This window comes from Notolepis coatsorum, assembly GCF_963971535.1.
Source record: "Notolepis coatsorum genome assembly, chromosome: 1".
NCBI lineage: Eukaryota > Metazoa > Chordata > Actinopteri > Aulopiformes > Paralepididae > Notolepis > Notolepis coatsorum.
This window is the reverse complement of record NC_140165.1, coordinates 304,702,846-304,724,820: the sequence shown is the minus strand read 5'-3', so window position 1 is coordinate 304,724,820 and position 21,975 is coordinate 304,702,846. Positions and strand designations below refer to the sequence as shown.

General features: G+C 46.4%; 1 protein-coding gene across 1 annotated transcript in view; it reads left to right on the top strand.

Annotated features, from left to right (window-relative positions):
* ncam1b (neural cell adhesion molecule 1b) overlaps positions 1–21,901 on the top strand; it is a gene marked incomplete at both ends in the record, with an annotated part of 188,861 nt that extends 166,960 nt beyond the window's left edge. The window contains 6 exons of the mRNA XM_084310955.1: positions 1,923–2,047; positions 7,814–7,994; positions 12,026–12,218; positions 14,870–14,986; positions 19,784–21,013; positions 21,781–21,901. Of these exons, the coding sequence (XP_084167081.1) occupies positions 1,923–2,047; positions 7,814–7,994; positions 12,026–12,218; positions 14,870–14,986; positions 19,784–21,013; positions 21,781–21,901 (1,967 nt within the window). The remainder of the gene's footprint in view (positions 1–1,922; positions 2,048–7,813; positions 7,995–12,025; positions 12,219–14,869; positions 14,987–19,783; positions 21,014–21,780) is intronic.
* Between the last annotated feature and the right edge of the window lie 74 nt (positions 21,902–21,975).

Sequence of the window (21,975 nt, the reverse complement as noted above, 5' to 3'; positions counted from 1 at the left end):
CGCTCTAACTTCACCCCCACTTACAAGACGATACAAATGCTGTTCCTTCCAGTATAATAGAGTTTGCTCTCATTTCTAAAATCACACCACCGGTACAAGAATGCCGACGGCATTATGTCATCTATTTCTATAAAACCCATGTTATCGATCATCATACCTAGGTTTAACCTTAATTCCATGCATTACGAGCTAAACCAACTGGGGATGCACCGATCCGATACTGATATCGGATATCAGGCTACAGATGGTCCAATCCATTATAAATGTCGTGCTTCACTAACAGCACAGCAGTGCATGATTGAGAAGAGGAGAACTGTGCCCAGCTTCCCTGAATGGATCCAGCTTTTAGTGGTTAGTGTCTCCTGTGCGTCCATTGAGCACCGACCTATAAATAGCTATAGTTTTAACTCTTGAGTCGCTAAATCATTAGCTTGTTAGCTAACTATCTAACAAAGCTGCTGCAATGACTAATGGTAAAATGGAGCTACCATTGTGGCTCTTCGACTAAAACTTTAGGAGCTACTGAGATCCATTTTCGCCTTGATTAGTCCAAACAGTGTGTGCAGGAAAGGGAGCATGACGAGCAGCTCTAGCCGCGGCTAGCGTATCAACACTAGCCTAGTCATTCAAATGTATTAGGGAGGGACTAATCTCTAAATCTCTCTCTAATTATTAGACATTATGCAAATCTTTTTGTATTTAAATCGTTTTTTTTTAATTAAATAACACAAATATCTGATATCTGGTATCGGTACCCAAAGCTAGGTATCAGTATCGGGACTGAATCAAGTTGGATCGGTGCATCCTTAAAACCAACTAACATGGATTAAAAAACATTAATGACACTGTTACCCTCCACACAATTCATTATTGTTGTTTGTTGTGCTGTAATTGCTGTATGTTGTGTTTTAATTGCTTTAATTGCTTGATTTAAAAAAGTTTATTCTCATTTTGAGTCACCGCACTGGTGGTAATTCCAGAAATATAGTATATATAATGTACATTTGGGTGGAATACTGGAATTCCTCTTGAGTCTGGGCGGCTGGGTGGCGCAGCGGACAATGCGCTCGTCACCAACGCAAGAGACACTGGTATCGAATCCAGCTGTCAGCGTTGCTTCCGACTTGGCCGGCCGTCATACTGGCTCGATTGGCAGAGTCAGCGGGAGGGAAGCCGGTGGGTGGGTCTGGGTCGTTGTGGACAGTGACTCCTACAGTTCGGTCGGGGCGCCTGCAGAGCGAGGGAAGGATCTAAGAGAGGTAGTGTGACCTTCCACACGTTACACTCCCCCAGTGAGAGTCCGCGCTGCCAGGTGAAAAGAAGCGGTGGGCTGGGTACACATGTGTCGGAGGAAGCATGTGATAGTCTCCGCCCTCCCAGACAGATGGTAGGGGGTAGAGTGTGCAACGACCAGGAAGGGGATTGGGAATTGGCATAACAACTAACATTGGGAGGGAGAAAAACGGAAAAAGAAGGGGGGGAAAAGATAATAATTTTTTTATTTTTATTTTTTAATGTCTTGAGTCACACTCGGCCCGCTCCACAGAGCCGTGTGAGACACTGGTGAATGTCAGCTCTATCAAATTGCCAGAGTAGATGGAAACATGGACTGTAACCATACAAAATCCTCAGAAGAAGAAACAAAACTGTGTCTGTATGATAATGTATTTATATATAATATATATTATATATATATTTATATATATGTGTATATATATATATATATTTATATATATATTGTCTGTAATTTCTAACATTGACATTATTTTCTTCTATTTTGTAGCTCTTTTGACTATTTGTTTTAAGGTACAGATGGAACCTCCGCTTCTCGCGACACAGTATCCCTCCTTCTCGTTCTGTGCGTCCTCTGAACGGATCCTCATCTAACCCTTACGTCCCTCGTGTCGTGTGTGTGTTCGTAGGGGAGCCCAATCCTCCTAAACTAGAGGGCGCTCCTCAGCCCAAAGGCAACTCCCTCAAGATCAACTGGATGAAGCAGGATGACGGTGGCTCGCCCATCCTGCATTACCTCATCCGCTACAAACCAGTGAGTAGGGCCCCATCCTGCATTACCTCATCCGCTACAAACCAGTGAGTAGAGCCCCATCCTGCATTACCTCATCCGCTACAAACCAGTGAGTAGGGCCCCATCCTGCATTACCTCATCCTCTACAAACCAGTGAGTATAGAGCCCCATCCTGCATTACCTCATCCACTACAAACCAGTGAGTAGAGCCCCATCCTGCATTACCTCATCCGCTACAAACCAGTGAGTAGAGCCCCATCCTGCATTACCTCATCCGCTACAAACCAGTGAGTATAGCAGCCCCATCCTGCATTACCTCATCCGCTACAAACCAGTGAGTAGAGCCCCATCCTGCATTACCTCATCCGCTACAAACCAGTGAGTAGAGCCTCATCCTGCATTACCTCATCCGCTACAAACCAGTGAGTATAGCAGCCCCATCCTGCATTACCTCATCCGCTACAAACCAGTGAGTATAGCAGCCCCATCCTGCATTACCTCATCCGCTACAAACCAGGGAGTAGAGCCCCATCCTGCATTACCTCATCCGCTACAAACCAGGGAGTAGAGCCCCATCCTGCATTACCTCATCCGCTACAAACCAGTGAGTATAGAGCCCCATCCTGCATTACCTCATCCTCTACAAACCAGTGAGTATAGAGCCCCATCCTGCATTACCTCATCCTCTACAAACCAGTGAGTAGAGCCCCATCCTGCATTACCTCATCCGCTACAAACCAGTGAGTAGAGCCCCATCCTGCATTACCTCATCCGCTACAAACCAGGGAGTATGGCCCCATCCTGCATTACCTCATCCGCTACAAACCAGTGAGTAGAGCCCCATCCTGCATTACCTCATCCGCTACAAACCAGTGAGTAGAGCCCCATCCTGCATTACCTCATCCGCTACAAACCAGTGAGTAGAGCCCCCCCCATCCTGCATTACCTCATCCGCTACAAACCAGTGAGTAGAGCCCCCCCCATCCTGCATTACCTCATCCGCTACAAACCAGTGAGTAGAGCCCCATCCTGCATTACCTCATCCGCTACAAACCAGTGAGTAGAGCCCCATCCTGCATTACCTCATCCGCTACAAACCAGTGAGTAGGGCCCCATCCTGCATTACCTCATCCTCTACAAACCAGTGAGTAGAGCCCCATCCTGCATTACCTCATCCACTACAAACCAGTGAGTAGAGCCCCATCCTGCATTACCTCATCCGCTACAAACCAGGGAGTAGGGCCCCATCCTGCATTACCTCATCCTCTACAAACCAGTGAGTAGAGCCCCATCCTGCATTACCTCATCCACTACAAACCAGGGAGTAGAGCCCCATCCTGCATTACCTCATCCGCTACAAACCAGGGAGTAGGGCCCCATCCTGCATTACCTCATCCACTACAAACCAGTGAGTAGAGCCCCATCCTGCATTACCTCATCCACTACAAACCAGTGAGTAGAGCCCCATCCTGCATTACCTCATCCACTACAAACCAGGGAGTAGAGCCCCATCCTGCATTACCTCATCCGCTACAAACCAGTGAGTAGAGCCCCATCCTGCATTACCTCATCCTCTACAAACCAGTGAGTAGAGCCCCATCCTGCATTACCTCATCCGCTACAAACCAGGGAGTAGGGCCCCATCCTGCATAACCTCATCCGCTACAAACCAGTGAGTAGAGCCCCATCCTGCATTACCTCATCCGCTACAAACCAGGGAGTAGAGCCCCATCCTGCATTACCTCATCCGCTACAAACCAGTGAGTAGGGCCCCATCCTGCATTACCTCATCCGCTACAAACCAGGGAGTAGAGCCCCATCCTGCATTACCTCATCCGCTACAAACCAGGGAGTAGGGCCCCATCCTGCATTACCTCATCCGCTACAAACCAGTGAGTAGAGCAGCCCCATCCTGCATTACCTCATCCGCTACAAACCAGGGAGTAGGGCCCCATCCTGCATTACCTCATCCGCTACAAACCAGTGAGTAGAGCAGCCCCATCCTGCATTACCTCATCCGCTACAAACCAGGGAGTAGGGCCCCATCCTGCATTACCTCATCCGCTACAAACCAGTGAGTATAGAGCCCCATCCTGCATTATTTCATCCGCTACAAACCAGGGAGTAGAGCCCCATCCTGCATTACCTCATCCGCTACAAACCAGGGAGTAGAGCCCCATCCTGCATTACCTCATCCGCTACAAACCAGGGAGTAGAGCCCCATCCTGCATTACCTCATCCGCTACAAACCAGTGAGTAGAGCAGCCCCATCCTGCATTACCTCATCCGCTACAAACCAGGGTGTTACGACCCCTGTGAGTCTAAGGGTAAAGGGCTGTAACATAACAGTTGGTTGACAGAAAAGATGGACCACGTTTGTAAACAACAATGCTATTTATTGAATAGATGCAAAGGAAGCACATGTAGCTCAGGGGTGAGCCCAGGCCAAAACAACAAACAAACACCACTATACTCCAAATAAACCCAAATCTAATCTATGGTAAAAGAGATTACATTACCTAAACTACTCTTACCTAACCAAAACAGGAGAAAACAATATCCAAAGGAAATGGCAGCTCACCCCATCTGTGCTTCCTGAGAAAGAGAGAAAAACACATTAATTATACAGAAACAAAGCAGAATATATACAAAAACAAACTATAACTAACAATGCTCTCTCTGTGGCCATACACACACAAGGAAATTACTACTAAGCACCAAAGGCCAATAAACGAAATGCAATACTGTCAAAGTTACAGGTTTACCAAAAACACAACAGGCCTAGCCTCATGCCAGAGAGAGAGAAAGACTGAAGTGAGAAGCCATGTTTTAACAGGTGTGGGGTGATCCATGATTGGGTGGTGTGGATTGAGTGTTGGAGTCTGGAAAGCCATCCACCAATCGGTGCTGTGTTGCAATAATGGAAGGATTGGCCTGGCAGGGACCAATGGTGAAGGGAACAATGGCTGGAGGGAGGAAACAAAATGGAGAACACACACACATGGAGACACACACTGGGGAATATATACATTGGGATGTAACACAGGGAGTAGAGCCCCATCCTGCATTACCTCATCCGCTACAAACCAGGGAGTAGAGCCCCATCCTGCATTACCTCATCCGCTACAAACCAGTGAGTAGAGCCCCATCCTGCATTACCTCATCCGCTACAAACCAGTGAGTAGAGCCCCATCCTGCATTACCTCATCCGCTACAAACCAGGGAGTAGAGCCCCATCCTGCATTACCTCATCCGCTACAAACCAGTGAGTAGAGCCCCATCCTGCATTACCTCATCCGCTACAAACCAGTGAATAGAGCCCCATCCTGCATTACCTCATCCTCTACAAACCAGTGAGTATAGAGCCCCATCCTGCATTACCTCATCCGCTACAAACCAGTGAGTATAGAGCCCCATCCTGCATTACCTCATCCGCTACCAACCAGTGAGTATAGAGCCCCATCCTGCATTACCTCATCCGCTACAAACCAGGGAGTAGAGCCCCATCCTGCATTACCTCATCCGCTACAAACCAGTGAGTAGAGCCCCATCCTGCATTACCTCATCCGCTACAAACCAGGGAGTAGAGCCCCATCCTGCATTACCTCATCCGCTACAAACCAGGGAGTAGAGCCCCATCCTGCATTACCTCATCCGCTACAATCCAGGGAGTAGAGCAGCCCCATCCTGCATTACCTCATCCGCTACAAACCAGTGAGTAGAGCCCCATCCTGCATTACCTCATCCGCTACAAACCAGGGAGTAGGGCCCCATCCTGCATTACCTCATCCGCTACAAACCAGTGAGTAGAGCAGCCCCATCCTGCATTACCTCATCCGCTACAAACCAGTGAGTAGAGCCCCATCCTGCATTACCTCATCCGCTACAAACCAGGGAGTAGAGCCCCATCCTGCATTACCTCATCCGCTACAAACCAGTGAGTAGAGCCCCATCCTGCATTACCTCATCCGCTACAAATGAGTGAGTAGAGCCCCATCCTGCATTACCTCATCCTCTACAAACCAGGGAGTAGAGCCCCATCCTGCATTACCTCATCCTCTACAAACCAGTGAGTAGAGCCCCATCCTGCATTACCTCATCCACTACAAACCAGGGAGTAGGGCCCCATCCTGCATTACCTCATCCGCTACAAACCAGTGAGTAGAGCCCCATCCTGCATTACCTCATCCGCTACAAACCAGGGAGTAGGGCCCCATCCTGCATTACCTCATCCGCTACAAACCAGGGAGTAGGGCCCCATCCTGCATTACCTCATCCGCTACAAACCAGGGAGTAGGGCCCCATCCTGCATTACCTCATCCACTACAAACCAGGGAGTAGGGCCCCATCCTGCATTACCTCATCCTCTACAAACCAGGGAGTAGGGCCCCATCCTGCATTACCTCATCCGCTACAAACCAGTGAGTAGAGCCCCATCCTGCATTACCTCATCCGCTACAAACCAGTGAGTAGAGCCCCATCCTGCATTACCTCATCCGCTACAAACCAGGGAGTATAGGGGTGGGTGGGGGACACTGTACAACTGTACAAGCAAAACTGTACATTGGAATATTGACAAGACCATACTTGGTAATTTTTACTATACATTGGAGGGGGTTGTGTTAGGACATTTACAGGGGCCAGTTTCGAATTGCAGTCTCCCGTAGGGCCCCGGACTGTATTTATAGCCTCCTCTCTGTCTCGCTGTCCTCATGAACTGTAATATATGAGGTCCTGTTGTCATTGTGCAACGTGTATCTGTGAAACTCTGCCAGTTGCGGATATGAATGATGGATGTCTTTGCATCGTCACCAAGGCTAATTCAGGAACATAATTTTTTTTGTAAATAATCTTTTTTAAGTTCACATTTATTATTTAGTCATTTAAACTGACACTTTTATCCAAAGGCACTTACCAACGGTGTACAACAAGTCAGCAGGAAGGGTACATATTTGGCAGCTAAGATTAAATTATATTGTTCGTCTAGCAGCGTCAAACTTGAGTGCTTCACTCTGAGCGCATAGTAGTATAAACATATAAGATAATATGTAGTAGTATAGACATATTAGCATAGTACAGTACATCGTAGATGGTAGTATACACATAGTACATAATAGATAGTAGTATAGGTATAGTAGCATAATACATAGTAGATAGCAGTATAGACATAGTAGCATAGTAGATAGTACTATAGATATAGTAGCATAGTACATACAGTAGTAGATAGTAGTATAGACATAGTACATAGTAGGCCTGTCCCAGACTAAGGATTTGTATAGTCTACTTTGATTGCCGAAATTTGCCGATAGTCGACTGGTAGTAGTAGTATAGACATAGTAGTATAGTAGTCTAGATAGTAGTATATAGACATAGTACATAATAGATAGTAGTATAGACATAGTAGATAGTAGTATAGACATAGTAGATAGTAGTATAGACATAGTACATAATAGTAAAAGACAGTAAGGTTTGTTTTGTTTTTTATTCAGATATTGATTGAAGAAGTCTGTTCTTAGTCGACGGCGGCAAATTGGGCGGGTTTCAAGTTCAAGTTTATACCAGTCTATACTATACCAGTCTAATTCTACATCATTCAGGACTTCATTCTAACACCAGGGTGTGTGTGTGTGCGTGTGTCTCTCTGTGTGCGTGTGTCTGTGTCTCTGTGTGTGTCTGTGTTTGTGTGTGTGTGTGTGTCTCCGTGTCTGTGTGTCTCCGTGTCTGTGTGTCTCTGTGTCTCTGTGTCTCCGTGTCTCCGTGTCTCCGTGTCTCCGTGTCTCCCCTCAGAAGCGCGTGTCGGACTGGAAGCCTGAGATCATGCTGCCCAGCGGCAGTGAGCACGTGATGCTCAGCGGGCTGAAGTGGGACACGGACTACGACGTGTACGTGGTGGCGGTGAACAAGAAGGGCAAGTCCCAGCCAGGCATGCTGTCCTTCAGGACGTCCACGGAGCCCGCCGCCATCCCAGGTACCCCCCCAACCCCAACCCCACACCCCACGGCCCTCTCACGCTTCCACCCCGCAGCCCACCGAGAGGAGACAAACTCTCAACTCGGCTCGACACAGGAGGGCCTCCTTTTCCACCAGTGAATGAAATATGTATTTGCATGTTAAATGATTACCGCATGTTAAAAAAAAGGATAGTTTTTTGTGAACGTACGGAAATTGGCTGAGAATTTCACACCCAAGTGCCCTTGTAAATGGGTCACCGGGGGTTAAGTCTGCCCTGGGTAATAAACCTCCACGTAACCTAGTACCCTGCTTTCCAAACCCAACGGGCTCCGGGGGAAGTTGATTGACAACCAAATAAATCTGCGGAAGAAATATCATTCCTGGACACCGGTGTGCCGAGATGGATTTTCCACCTGGATTTGCACACCAGTATACCTCCACACCTCCACACGTGTGTCTGTGACAGCCCCCTGCACACCAGTATACCTCCACACGTGTGTCTGTGACAGCCCCCTGCACACCAGTATACCTCCACACGTGTGTCTGTGACAGCCCCCTGCACACCAGTATACCTCCACACCTCCACACGTGTGTCTGTGACAGCCCCCTGCACACCAGTATACCTCCACACGTGGGTCTGTGACAGCCCCCTGCACACCAGTATACCTCCACACACGTGGGTCTGTGACAGCCCCCCTCGCTGTGTGAGTTGTGAGTTTGCTCTCGAGAACTGGGACAGGCTCTTTCCACCAGAGATAAAAAGAAAAAAGGTCTTTGATTTGAACTAGTGAGGTTTGTTTAACAACACGACGGATACTTCGACTCTGTGTTGAAGCAGCCTGTTTAGACGGCAAGACAACATACATGTAGTTGAAGTTGAGCCTCGGGGCAAAGGTGTGCTGTAAACGTCAGAGATGCAGATAGGAAGTAGCCATGCTGTGAAGTCCGCATTTCAGGATTCACTGCGTCAAATTATCAGTCATATCTGGTCATTTGAGACCACTGACATATTTTGGGGGGCGTGGGAGTGACGGGGTGGCTCAGGTAGAGCGGTCGTCTGGTGATCGGAAGGTTCCCGGTTCGATTCCCGCTCCTCCAGGGCAAGCGTGTCAAAGTGTCCTTGAGCAATTACACTTAACCCCTAACTGCTCCCGATGAGCAGGTTGACAGATGGACAAATTTATGAAGCGCTTTGGATAAAAAATATAAAATGCACCATTTGCCATTTATATTACTATTATAACACTTCGGATGAATGCTGGGATCCCAATAAAGAGCCGTCCCGTGACTTTAAAATTTCATGGAAATATCGCTCCAAGGACTGATAATCAAATCTTTGCGGCAGTGAATGCTGAAGTCCTAAGCATCGCTTTTTCCATTCTATACTCCTGAACCATAGTATACCTTCACCCGGGGCTCTTAATAGATTAGACGTATGTTGTTTCGCCGCTATGCCCTACTTTACTGTACAGTAGTTTGACCCTTGATATAACCACTAATTAACTCATAACAGGTTTGTGTTTTTTAGCTGTAACTGGAGGTTGTCCCCCCGGAAACTCACCTGCCCCCTAGCAGACTCCCGTCGCTGTGCAGCAAACAAGCCTTTACATCCCACACAGAGCAGAGTTGCTTCGCTGAAAACCTCCTAGCAGTTCTCCTCCTCTCCTCCTCCTCCGCTCCTCTTTTACTCTCTAACTCATCCTTCACTCTTAAAAGGCACATCCCACTCACTCTCCACTTTCAGTCGCCATCCAGTCGATAGCGGCGTGGTCCTCCACCCCTTGTGCTGTGCTTTTGCTTTAATGTGGTATTGTAGTTGTTGTTGTTTATTTTATTATTTCATTTTTTTATATATTTTAATATTTTTCCTATTTTCTTCTTCAGTGTAAAAAAATAATACAAAAAAATCCTTCTTTTGTCCTTTTTCACGTTTTGTTTTAATATTTGACATATTTTCACGTTTCTCTCTTCCTCTGTTCCTGTTTTTCCCCACCCTTCTCTTTCCTCTTTGTTTCCCCCTTCATTTCCCCCCTCCTCTCCTTTGCTCTCTTTCCCGTTCTTCTTCATCTCTCTCTCTCTCTCTCTCTCTCTCCCTCTCTCTCTCTCTCTCTCTCTCTCTCTCTCTCTCTCTCTCTCTCTCTCTCTCTCTCTCTCTCTCTCTCTCTCTCTATCTCTCTCTCTCGCTCTCTCTCTCTCTCTCTCTCTCTCTCGCTATCTCTCTCTCTCTCTCTCTCTCTCTCTCTCTCTCTCTCAATGTTCCTGCACTCTTGCCTGGTCGTGGACATTGGTGTCGTGGACCACCTCAACGTGTCGTGGTATTTTGGTGTGTCTTTTCGGTGTGTGTGTGTGTGTGTCCTCTGTGCCCACATACATAGCCACCACTCAGGGCTGCTCGTCCGTGACGTACACGCTGACGTCCGTCACCCTGTCCGTCATCACTGTGCTCCTGCTGTCATAGTTCCCGGGGAGATCGTCACACGCAGCGTAGCCCCGTAGAGGAATGCTTGCCTTTCTCTGGCCTGGCTGGCTCTCTCTCTCTCTCTCTCTCTCTCTCTCTCTCTCTCTCTCTCTCTCTCTCTCTCTCTCTCTCTCTCTCTCTCTCTCTCTCTCTCTCTCTGGATGCCTTCGCTCCTTACACTCCTTACGTGGACTTTGTTGTCAGAAGACAGACGTGTGTCTCTGTCTGAGAGTGGCCGGGAGGAGGCGAACAGACCAGCCAGACGTACTGAACCAAAGGCAACGGGCTCCTCCCTCTCTGCTCAGCATAGACACCAGCTAGACACCAGTACAACTAGACAACGGGCCCGTCTCAAACCCTGCCCTCTTTTCTCCATCCTCCAATCGCAGCCGTGGCACAAACTTTGTTTGTCCCCGAGGCAAGCGACGGTTGTGATTGGAGGAGAAGAGAGGGCGGGGATCGAGATAGGTCATCGAAGGTTTTTACGGTTTATAGTAACGAACACTAGCGTAATTTAAATGAGTGGGGTTTGTTATTTTTCAGGTTAGCACTGTGCATAGAATGCCGAGCGGATGCTAAACGCCGGACATGTCGGTTTACATAAAGTTTTTATTTTATTTTTTTCATTTTACTTTTTTTTCACTCAACTAAATGATATGTACTGTATGTAAAGATTTGTAACATACATTTTTACATGGCGGAAAACAGGAATACCTAACAGAGCACAATGTGTTTGTGATATTAATGTTATATACCAGTGTGATGAGCGGTGTACAAAGCTATCCCTAGGCGGCACTGCTGATAATGCAGATAATTCCAGCTGTTTCTATCGCTTACTAAAGGAAAAATCCATATACTGTATATCTCATGTATTTAATACATATCAAATCTTTCAAAGGACCAACTTGTGGCACATCATACGCATCGTATTGATGGTCGTGTTATTTGTTATTGAATTGCATTTTAAATAGAGACCTGATTGTCTGTGGTGATTATTCATATCTAAAGAGTTCAATCCCTTCCTTTTCTCTTTACACACAAGATGAGCACGTCGAAGGGTTTGTGAGGAGGTTCTGCCATCATTTCAAACTGGACTGTCGTACAACGTGGCCCATTATGTGGAATAGCCTCACATACAGTACTTATTGTTTACAAAACATGTCTTATTGTGAGCGACTAGCAACATATCGCAAGCTTTCTTCTGGTCCTCGTGATTCTGTCTAATATCAAATAAATCTGGTTTAATACACTTTCATGGATTTTTATTTGTTTATCAGATTTCTTTTGGTTTTTCCATTTGACGGCCCGTTCCCTAAATGTCCCTTATCCGTCGAACATGTCGCAAAAACAAAGCGAAGTGCGTCAATGTAAACACCGCTAACAACACTCCACACGCACCACACTGCGTCTGAACACACAAGAGTGCGTCCAGGTGAGTCTGTGTCTCCGTCTTAACCAATCCCGTCACGGTAAGATAGTCCCCCCCCCCCCCCCCCCCTTGTCATTCAGTTCTTCATGACTGCTTCTAGTAGGCCGTGTCATGCCAGCGTGAACCCGACGCCCTCTTCTTCCTGGCTCGTCTCTTGCAGATATGGGCGACGAGGTGGTGCTTTCCATGGGCATCATCGCGGCGATCGGGGTGGTGGCCTTCCTGCTGCTGCTGCTGGCGGTGGACATCACCTGCTTCTTCGTGAACAAGTGCGGCCTGATCATGTGTCTGTGTGGGAAGCCAGGCACCGGGGGCAAGGGCCACAGCCTGGAGGAGGGCAAGGCTGCCTTCATGTGAGTCTGTCACTAGAGGAGGTCGAGATAAACAAGCGCCGGACCACACTTTCAATTGGTCGAACCGGACAGCCACTCAAATTGTAGCCAAACCCCTGTGCACTAAAAACAATGGCGTTTGTCGGTTGATGATTTGTTGGAGAAATGCCTGTCAATATGGCGCCTGCGTTATTCATTCAAATGGCTACTCTCCAACAACGAGGTTATATTGCATCCAAATGTTGCCCCAAGTCTCGACTACAGCCATGGCGGAAAATCTGATTATTCTTTCCAAATTCGGACTTTTGAGTTTTTAACCAAAGGGCGATGGGTGCGGCTTCAAGTATTAGGAATTCAATGCGGCCAAGGCAGCACGAGCGTTCTCTCTATTTACAATCCTCTCTGAGGCTCAAAAGGCTGTTTTCCATGATCGATTATAATGGATTCTAGCAGGTCAAGTCATTACAGCGAATGCCGTGACTGAATCAAATAATCAGAAACAACCCCCCCCGCCCCTTTCATGCATTCATGATGGAACATAATATCTATATTGTAGATTTGATTCCGGAACAATAGCGGGTTCAGTCAAGAAACGGCAACATCTACAATGGAATCGACGTATACTGCCATAACTAAGCATTTCATGAATTACCCTAGACCGCTCTAAAACCATACTTATATTCACCACGGTATAACACGGGAACGTATGGATGGAAAAATTATCTCTTTTTTGCATCTTGACCGGAAGAAACTCAATGTCAAATGACTATAGTATTGTATCCATGGCTATAATATAGAATATAGATTTAGCTCTACAAACAAGGTGACTAACTCCCATCGTTTACAGCGTGGCAGTAGCTACCACAGGATAAGGCTAATCCCCGGCGGTCAATGAGTTAATACTTTGAGTTTCATTACAAAGTCCAGACGGCAGGAAATATAATCAATCAACTCAATGGTGTCTGACAGTTCTGTGGCAATTTTTAAATAGTCAGTAATAAAAGAGTAAAATAGAATAGACAGAGTTAAATAGTGCAATAGTGCAGTGCAATAAAATTGTTAGTAAAATATAACAGACAGAGTAAAATAATGTATGTAATCAAATGGGAGCTCCGACCACAACGCTATTCAGAACATAGTTTCGTCTCCTTACGTTGCCGGGACACTTCCCTCACAAAAAGCCAAAGTCCCGGGCGGGCGATACTTTCAAATGGCCGAACGAACGAGTGCAGACCATGTCATTTTGTTGGTTGATGATTTGTTGCAGAAATGCCAGTCAAAATGGCGTCTGCGTTATTCATAAAAATGGCTACTCCCCAACAACAATGTTTTTGCATCTAAATGTTGCCCCAAGTCTCGACTACAACCGCGTCGGAAAATCTGATTATTCTTTTTCCGTTTGGGACTTTTGAGTTTTTAACCAAAGGGCATCAAGTATTAGGAATTCAATGCGGTCAAAGCGGCACGAGCGTTCTCTCTATTTACAATCATCTCGGAGGCTCAAAAGGCCGTTTTCCATGGTCGATTATAATAAATCATAACCGGGTCGAGTGATTACAGGAAGTTGCAGTAACAAAATTATTATTTATGTTGTAGACCGTCTCACAGAGGTGGAATATGCCATTTAAATAAATATTGGCTCTACCCCAGATTAAAAAAAAATATACCGTAATTTTCGCACTATAAGCCGCACCTGAATATAAGCCGCAGCAGCTAAATTGAATGATGTGTATACATATATAAGCCGCACTGGACTATAAACCGCAGGTGTTTTAATGTTTAATTACCATATGTAAGGGTTCGTGCACAGAGGGGATTGTCGGGAAAGAGATGGCTGTTTGAGGAAGCTCCCATTTATTAACTTGCAGCAGCTGTGTGCCTGTGAGAGAAGAGCGAGTGAGAGTTAAAGGTGGTGGACTGTAACCTGTAAAATACATAGATTTAGGAGGTCCCCTAGTGGCCGTTAGCTGTAAAAATCCATAGATTAGCCGCACCGTTATATAAGCCGCAGGGTCGAAAAATGGGGGGAAAGGCGCGGCTTATAGTCTGAAAATTACGGTATACTGAGTATAGTATATATATAAAATCTTCGGTGATGGCAGAAAAACATTTGACCTCCTTATTGTCACCGTCCAACTGTTGCTGCTCTCTTGCCTCGTCGTCTGTTTTACTGTCGGATATTCTGGTAGCGATACTGCGTCTGGGAAGCAGGTGACAGCAGTGGGTACTTTATAATGGCCTTATTCCAACATGTAACCTGTGTAATCTTGAGGGAGATTTTAAATAGAAATTATAGAATATGTTGCCGTCACAGAAACATAAAATACTATACAAGAAACATAAAATACTATACAGAAACATAAAATACTATACAATAAGACAATGTTACAATACTGTACAATATGCAAAATAACAATACACAAAATAACAATCACAGTGTCAGACGGTAGTGGGTGGGTATTGCACTGTGGATAATATTGCACTTGAGGGGGTGGGATGTTGCACAGTGTGGGAGGGGGGGGACCGAAACCACCCGGGAATTAACATTTTGACAAAGAAAAATAGAAAAAAACACCACTTGGCTGCACTGGTGACAGGCTGACGGTGATGTAACTTGTCACCTGTTGCCCAGACACAGTGTTATAAGAGAGTGTTTATGTCCCGCGCTGCAGAAAGGACGAGTCCAAGGAGCCAATTGTGGAGGTGAGAACAGAGGACGAATGCACAGCCAATCACAACGCAGGAGGGCCAACGGAACCCAATGAGACCACACCTCTCACAGAGCCAGAGTGAGTAGAGGAGGACACTTTGCACTTGTGGTCTTTTATTTTAATTTTAATTTAAAATGTTTAAAGCCACTGTCCACTAGCCTCGCAAGCCAGAAGGAATGATTTGCATGATTTCACAAAGCAAGAGTCGTCCGACCTCCCGTTCACTGAAAGCCATTTAGTTCGCAGCCGCCACGGAACCAATCGCAAAGAAGACGTGTGATGTGATGCGAGTGTTTTCATTGTTACCATGGAAACTATTAATTTATCTCGGTTGGCTGGTAACCAAATCACTGCACTTGTTTCTTTGTATGTTTTTTTTCTTCTATTTGTATAACTTGCCACAAAGTCATGTTTGTGTATAGACTGATTTAAAGGTATATTAAATCAAATGCCAATCCAATTAATTTGCTCTGGCACTGCAGGTCTAAGCTATCCTTTCAATTACTTAAAGGTAGAATATGCTGTCAAACAGCGCCCTCTAGGCAAGAGAGCCACACTTGGTATTGCACTTTGTTTACCTTTTTGTTTTGGTCTGACATGTGTGTTGGAGTTTAGTATCTTATTATGCCGTGAATTTCTCCAGACCTCTCTTGGTACAGTAGAGCCTCATGTGTGGCCAGCAGTAGCAACCCCTCCCCTATAACCACTGAAATCCAACCCGCACGTCAGACAAAAACAAAAAACTGTAACATTTGACAACATTACAGATTCTACCTTTAAGTAATTGAAAGGATAGCTTAGACCTGCAGCGCCAGAGCAAATTAATTGGATTGGCATTTGATTTAAGATATGGAGAGGTACGGCAGTTCCTAAAAGCATAGCCTACCTTACTGACATGTTAAAGGGGAATTCTGGTATATATTTTTTCCATCATGTGGGGTCTAAATTAATAATAATATCATAAAGAATTATAAATGTTTTAAATAAAAATAAAAATGTTGATCCACCTTTTCTTCACTTTTTCAATTTTTCTCCCATCCCAATTCCATTGTGCCAATTCTTCCCTCCCCTGTCTTGAACATTGCTCGCATATGCCCCCCACTGGCCGGTTGTAGGGAGGATAGAAGCCTTGCATCACGTGTCCCCTCCGATACATGAGGAGGCAGCCTGTCACATCTTTTCACCTGCCAGCGCGGACTCTCATTGGCGAGGTGTAACGTGTGGGAGGCTCACACTACCCCCGCCATTTCCTGTCTCTGCTGTGCAGGCGTCCCCAACCGACCTGTAGGAGTCGCTGTCCACAACGTCCAGATTACCACCCATCGACTTCCACCCGCTAACTCTGCCAATTGAGTTAGTATGACGACTGGCCCAAGCCGGAGGCAACGCCGACAGCCGGAGTTGAACCCGGTGTCTCTTGCGTTGGTGACGAGTGCAATGTCCGCTGCGCCACCCAGCCGCCTAGTTTTAAATATTTTTTGTAATTGGTCCAATATTGAGGGAGATCGCTTCAGCCAGCAGTCACAAAATGCATGTCAAAGTATGGCCACTAAAAGAGCTTTTTTTTGCCACTGACTCAGACTGTTATAATAAGTGTCTGACAACATTATATAAAGGCTCCCTACAGAGTTAGACCTTTCTGTTTACACTTCTTCTGTCTCTGTTTATATCTGTTCCACTATTTGTGACCAGCGGCTTGTTTTCTGGTGTTTACAAAAGAAGTCGCGAATGGGAATTTAAATCTATATAGAGATATTTCATAATCAGTCATCAGTCATGACTGATTATCAGTTGATATTTTGTACATATTACTGGGTTATTGATTGTTTTTGCCGTTATCCTGCCAAGCTGTGTGCACTGAATGATGCCAGGTCAATACAATAACTTTAGCTAATAACATTACCTCCACTCTGTCTGCAGCAGGACTCTCCACTCTTGGAACAGTATTTTTCTTTAGGAAAGGGTGCTTTGGTAAAGTATTTCTTATCTTGGACTGACAGTGGCCATCAGGGTCACAGTGGTCTGTGAGGCGTAGCGTGTTTTCGTCCATTTGTAGCATAACTAGCCACACTGTCAGCACGTCTCTATCCAACAAAGGTTGGAGTGTGGCTCAACATTTTCTTGATACAATTCAGTTGTATACCTTAGATTATGCACCACTTTCTGTCCTCCAACACGACAACTTAATCTTTACCAACTCACTCAAGTTTCTACTGTACTCTTCCTGCAACAATTTCAGAGTGAGATTCTGTTTGAGACAGACTGTAGTGATAGAAGAGTCTTCAGACACTTGAGGCTGTCTGAGGCACAAAAAAAAGCTCTCTTAGTGGACATACTTTGACAAGCATGAATGCTCTGTGTGATTACATTGTGACTACATTGTGATTACATTGTGACTACATTGTGACTACATTGTGATTACATTGTGACTACATTGTGACTACATTGTGGTTACATTGTGACTACATTGTGGTTACATTGTGACTACATTGTGGTTACATTGTGATTATATTGTGATTACATTGTGGTTACATTGTGATTACATTGTGACTACATTGTGGTTACATTGTGGTTACATTGTGATGCATTGTGACTACATTGTGATTACATTGTGACTACATTGTGGTTACATTGTGATTACATTGTGGTTACATTGTGACTACATTGTGGTTACATTGTGATTACATTGTGGTTACATTGTGACTACATTGTGGTTACATTGTGATTACATTGTGATTACATTGTGGTTACATTGTGGTTACATTGTGACTACATTGTGACTACATTGTGGTTACATTGTGATTACATTGTGACTACATTGTGATTACATTGTGATGCATTCCATTTTGCGGCTGCTGGCTTAAGCAATCTCTCAATATTGGGACAGAAATTGTTGTCCCTATTATTAATTTAAACCCCACATGATAGGAAAATACCAGGTTTAAAAAATACCAGAATTCCGTATTTTATAATGATACAAATTTAAATGTAGGACTAGCCTGTATATATTCACATCATTGTGCAACAGATCGTCAGTTGATGAGGTGCAGGTTGTTGATTATGATCTTAATATCGGATTAATAATGGAAAGATGCAGAAAGGGGCAGTGTCCCACTCAGCTCTAAAGTGAAAGTAAAGGATGGACCATGGGCAAAGTGACAATTTAACAGTTATTAAATTATAGAGCTGGGTTAAAAAGATTAATCTATTTTCCCGATTACTATTGATCTTCATTTGAATAATCATATATGGATTAATAAAATCCCAAATCCTGTAAATGTAAAAAGCCTTTACATTTTCTTTATATATATACAGTATACTATATTGTGTTGACTGCTGTAGTTTTTTGGTCAGTTTTGTGGTCAATTATTAATGTAAACATCAATATATTATTATTAGTATTTAATATTAGCATCTGGTTAGAGGGTTCCTTGTACAATTGACTGCATTACAAGATACAAGATACTTTTATTGCCACACAACCAGGTTGGTGGTATTCATGTTCGGTACAGAGTGGTTGGTACATTAGTTCTCTAATCTCTTTCATATCCAAGCAGAATTGGTATTTTAACTGCAATATCCGTAACCAAATCAATATTGAATTGAATCAGAAATCAAAAATCGAAATCGGAAATCAAATCGAATCAGGACCTTGCGAATCAGAATAAAATACATTTCTGTAGTAAACCGCAACTTTCCTATAAATGTTTGACCACAATAGCATAACACTAAATGGCAATGCAAACTCCTCTCTCAGGGAGCTTACCCCACTCTACTCACATGTGGTAAATTCTTAATGTAAACATTCATATTTTTAATAATGTACCAGATTAGAGGGTTCCTTGTACAATTTACACAGCATTCGTTCTCTGAGAATCTCCTGCATATCCAAGCAAAATCGGTTACAACTGAAATATCACATAACAGATATTGAATCGAATCAAATTGGAAATCGAATAGAGACCTTCGCGAATCGGAATCAAATCGATACCCAGCCCCAGTCGCTTGTAGTCTGCATCAACCAAGCTGCTGAAGAGGGATGGAGGCCGGACGAGCCTTGCGTTGTGAAATCATGCCATGTTTCTTCTGTCTTGCGAGGCTAACCATCCACTGCACTCCTCTTAAAAGAATCACTCTCTTATTTAACATTACGATTCGACCATTTCTATTGAGAAACTGATTGAACAAGAAAAAAACGTTTCATCTTTTTCATACACAAGTGATTCTTAAGTGGAGTCCACTGATTTAAAACCTGTGCTGCTTTCTGTTGAGATGACACCCTTTTGATTTTCCTCGGGAGGGGATTATTTAATTTAACGTGTCTTTCTGCTCCCAATTTAAGAGATTTTTGTTGTCACTGTATCAAGGTTGAAGCACTACCAGTTTTTACGAGATGCAGAGTTTTGAATAACGGTCAACTCGTCACACAGGTCACTTGACGACCATCAGTGAGCCACGTCTCACGATAGCGCTGTAGAAGAAAAAGTTAGGCTTTACATGCGGAGAGACGCGCCACTGGTACTGTTCAACCCTCTCAGGTGGCGCCGTGTGGCGCTTCCTACAGAAGGACTAACGTGCTTTTAGTACATTCGTTCTCGCAGCTAAACGCACTCCATGTTGTCGGTGTGTGTGTGTGTGTGTGGGCTGTTCACTCACAGCATGAAAACCCTTGTGTCTTCTTGTCGCTAAGCTCCGTTTTGTTTTTTGCGCTGTTTGTGTACATGGCGTGTTGTTTTTATGTCGATTTTCGCCTCCCCCCCCCCCCCCTTACTAAACCCTCTGCATGCCCTCGCCCCCCGCCCGCCACCCCTCCCCCTTGTCACGGTCACCCTGGTGTCTAGTCTGTGTGTCTCTGTTCTCTCCCCGCTCCCTCAGGCTGGCGGGTTACACTCCTGCTCTGGCCCTGGACACGCTCTCCTCCGTGGCCACCAACTCGGACACGGCCACGGCGACCTATGACCCCGCCCTGGACAGCCCCTGTAGCGAGACCACCACCCTCACGTGTAGCCTGTCGGCCCCGGCCAACGACCCCTCCCCCACGCCCGTGCCGCCGCCGGCGCCGAGCCCGGAGTCCGACGGCAGCGCGGCCCCCACCGCGCCGAACCCCCTCATATCCACCGCCGAGGTCGCGGCGAGGATGGCGCCCCTGGTGGTGGAGCGGAGGGGAGATGACGACGCCCCGAAGGCCGAAGAGAGAGGTGACAGTCCCGTCAGCCCCCCGCCCCCTGAACAGGTCACGCCTCAGAAGTCCACCACGCCGATACCGCCCAAGCGTAGGAACTCTCCCAAACTCGCCGCGCTGAAGACGAAAGGTATCCCCCCGGTGTCGGCACTGGCCACGCCCTCTCCCTCCTCCTCTCCCACTCCCGACGCCAAGAGCCGCCGCGCTCCCGGTGCCCCGGTCGCCCAGACGCCCAGCCGGCCGGCTCAGGACGAGATGCCGGTTCAGGCCGCTGCCGCCAGTGAACCAGCCCCTGAAGCCACTCCTGCCCTGGACAACAGTGGTCCGCGCCTCGCGCCCTTTGACAGTAATAAACCTGGCGACCAGGACATTGGAAGTGATGTAACCGCTGCCAGAGAGGGCCCCACCCCTCCCGCCGCCACTAGCTCTCCCGCGGTCGTCCATAACGCTCCTAAAGCCATGGAGGCCGAAGAGTCTCTTCCTCCGGTTTCAGATATTCTGACTCCCATCCCCGCGGCCACGAGCGTTCTCGCGCCAGATCCCGCCTCCTCTGCGGTTAACCCCGACGCGCCGGTCTCCGCCGACCTCCTCGCGTCCGACCCCGCCCCCGCGTACAACTTCATGTCCCCCGCCACCACGTACGACTTCCTGTCCCCTGCCACCACGTGCGACTTCCTGTCCCCCGCTCCCGCCACCCCCCACATGCCCGCCGTCACGGAGCCACACGCCGCGCCAGACATGGAGCTGGTGCTGACGAACGGAGTGGAGAGCCCCTCCCCCACCACGGCAGACCTCATTAGCCTGGACAGCCCCCCCTCCGCCCCCTCCCTGCCCAACGGAGACGGATCAGCCCTCCCCGCCCCAGGCCCAGCTCTGGAGGCCTCAGAGACTCTGGCCAAGGCTGCTCCTCCTGTCAACGACGAGTATGGCTCCCTCTAGAGGTTTATTTCTGTCTGTGCGTTTGTGTGCGTGATTTGTAATGCCCCATTCATACACCACCGCATCTTGCCATCGGAACACAATGAAATTATTGTAACGATAAACTGTGTAATGATATTTGTGGTAATTATAGCGATGCAAGTCTTCTGCGCATTGCGATGTATGATATAGATACGATGACGGCTATTGTTTTACGCCTGTGTGTGTGTGTGTATATGATTTCTACAGTGCAGTTCTTTAGAACTCACTATGGAATTTGGGGACAGGGGAACGAGGCGGCAGTAGTTGAAAGAGTGTGTTGCGGAGCGTTGGCTGAACCCTCGCTAAGTCCACAGCTTCAGTAAATAGATCAAAGGGAGGCTATAGTATTAGTTCTGCTCTGAAGCCCAGGAGGGAGAGAGAATCTAGCCTCTGGTGATTTACCACTGGAACACGTATAGGGATATATCATATCCTGACACAGCCCACGACCCAGGGCTCTCTCTCTCTCTCTTGCTGTCCTGTTATAATCTCTCTGCAGTGAGTCTAACGTCATATTAGTGACGCATCATATTGACGAAACGCTGTTTATATTAAAATAACCCATCAGTCAATATCCACGTCGATATGATACAAGATCTTTGGTATCTTGTTATCGGTGTTCCCGCCTATCGATTCAGGTGATCGAAAATACTAGCAATGTATTTCATCTGCTTTGTTGCCGGAAGATGGGATAACTTTTAAACCCTTCTGTTTCGTCTCCGTTTCCCAGGAAGATCGTTTCCGAGAAGAAACTCAAGGCAGAGGAGATGGAATTTACGAATGCCCTGACGGATATCACTGCAGAACACAACAATGTCCTCCAGACAAACACTACAGAGAGCAAAGCATGATGGGAAGGGGGGGGGGGTTGGGCCCAGCTCTTTCCGAGATGGCGGCGGCAGCAACAGCGGCAGGACGAACCACT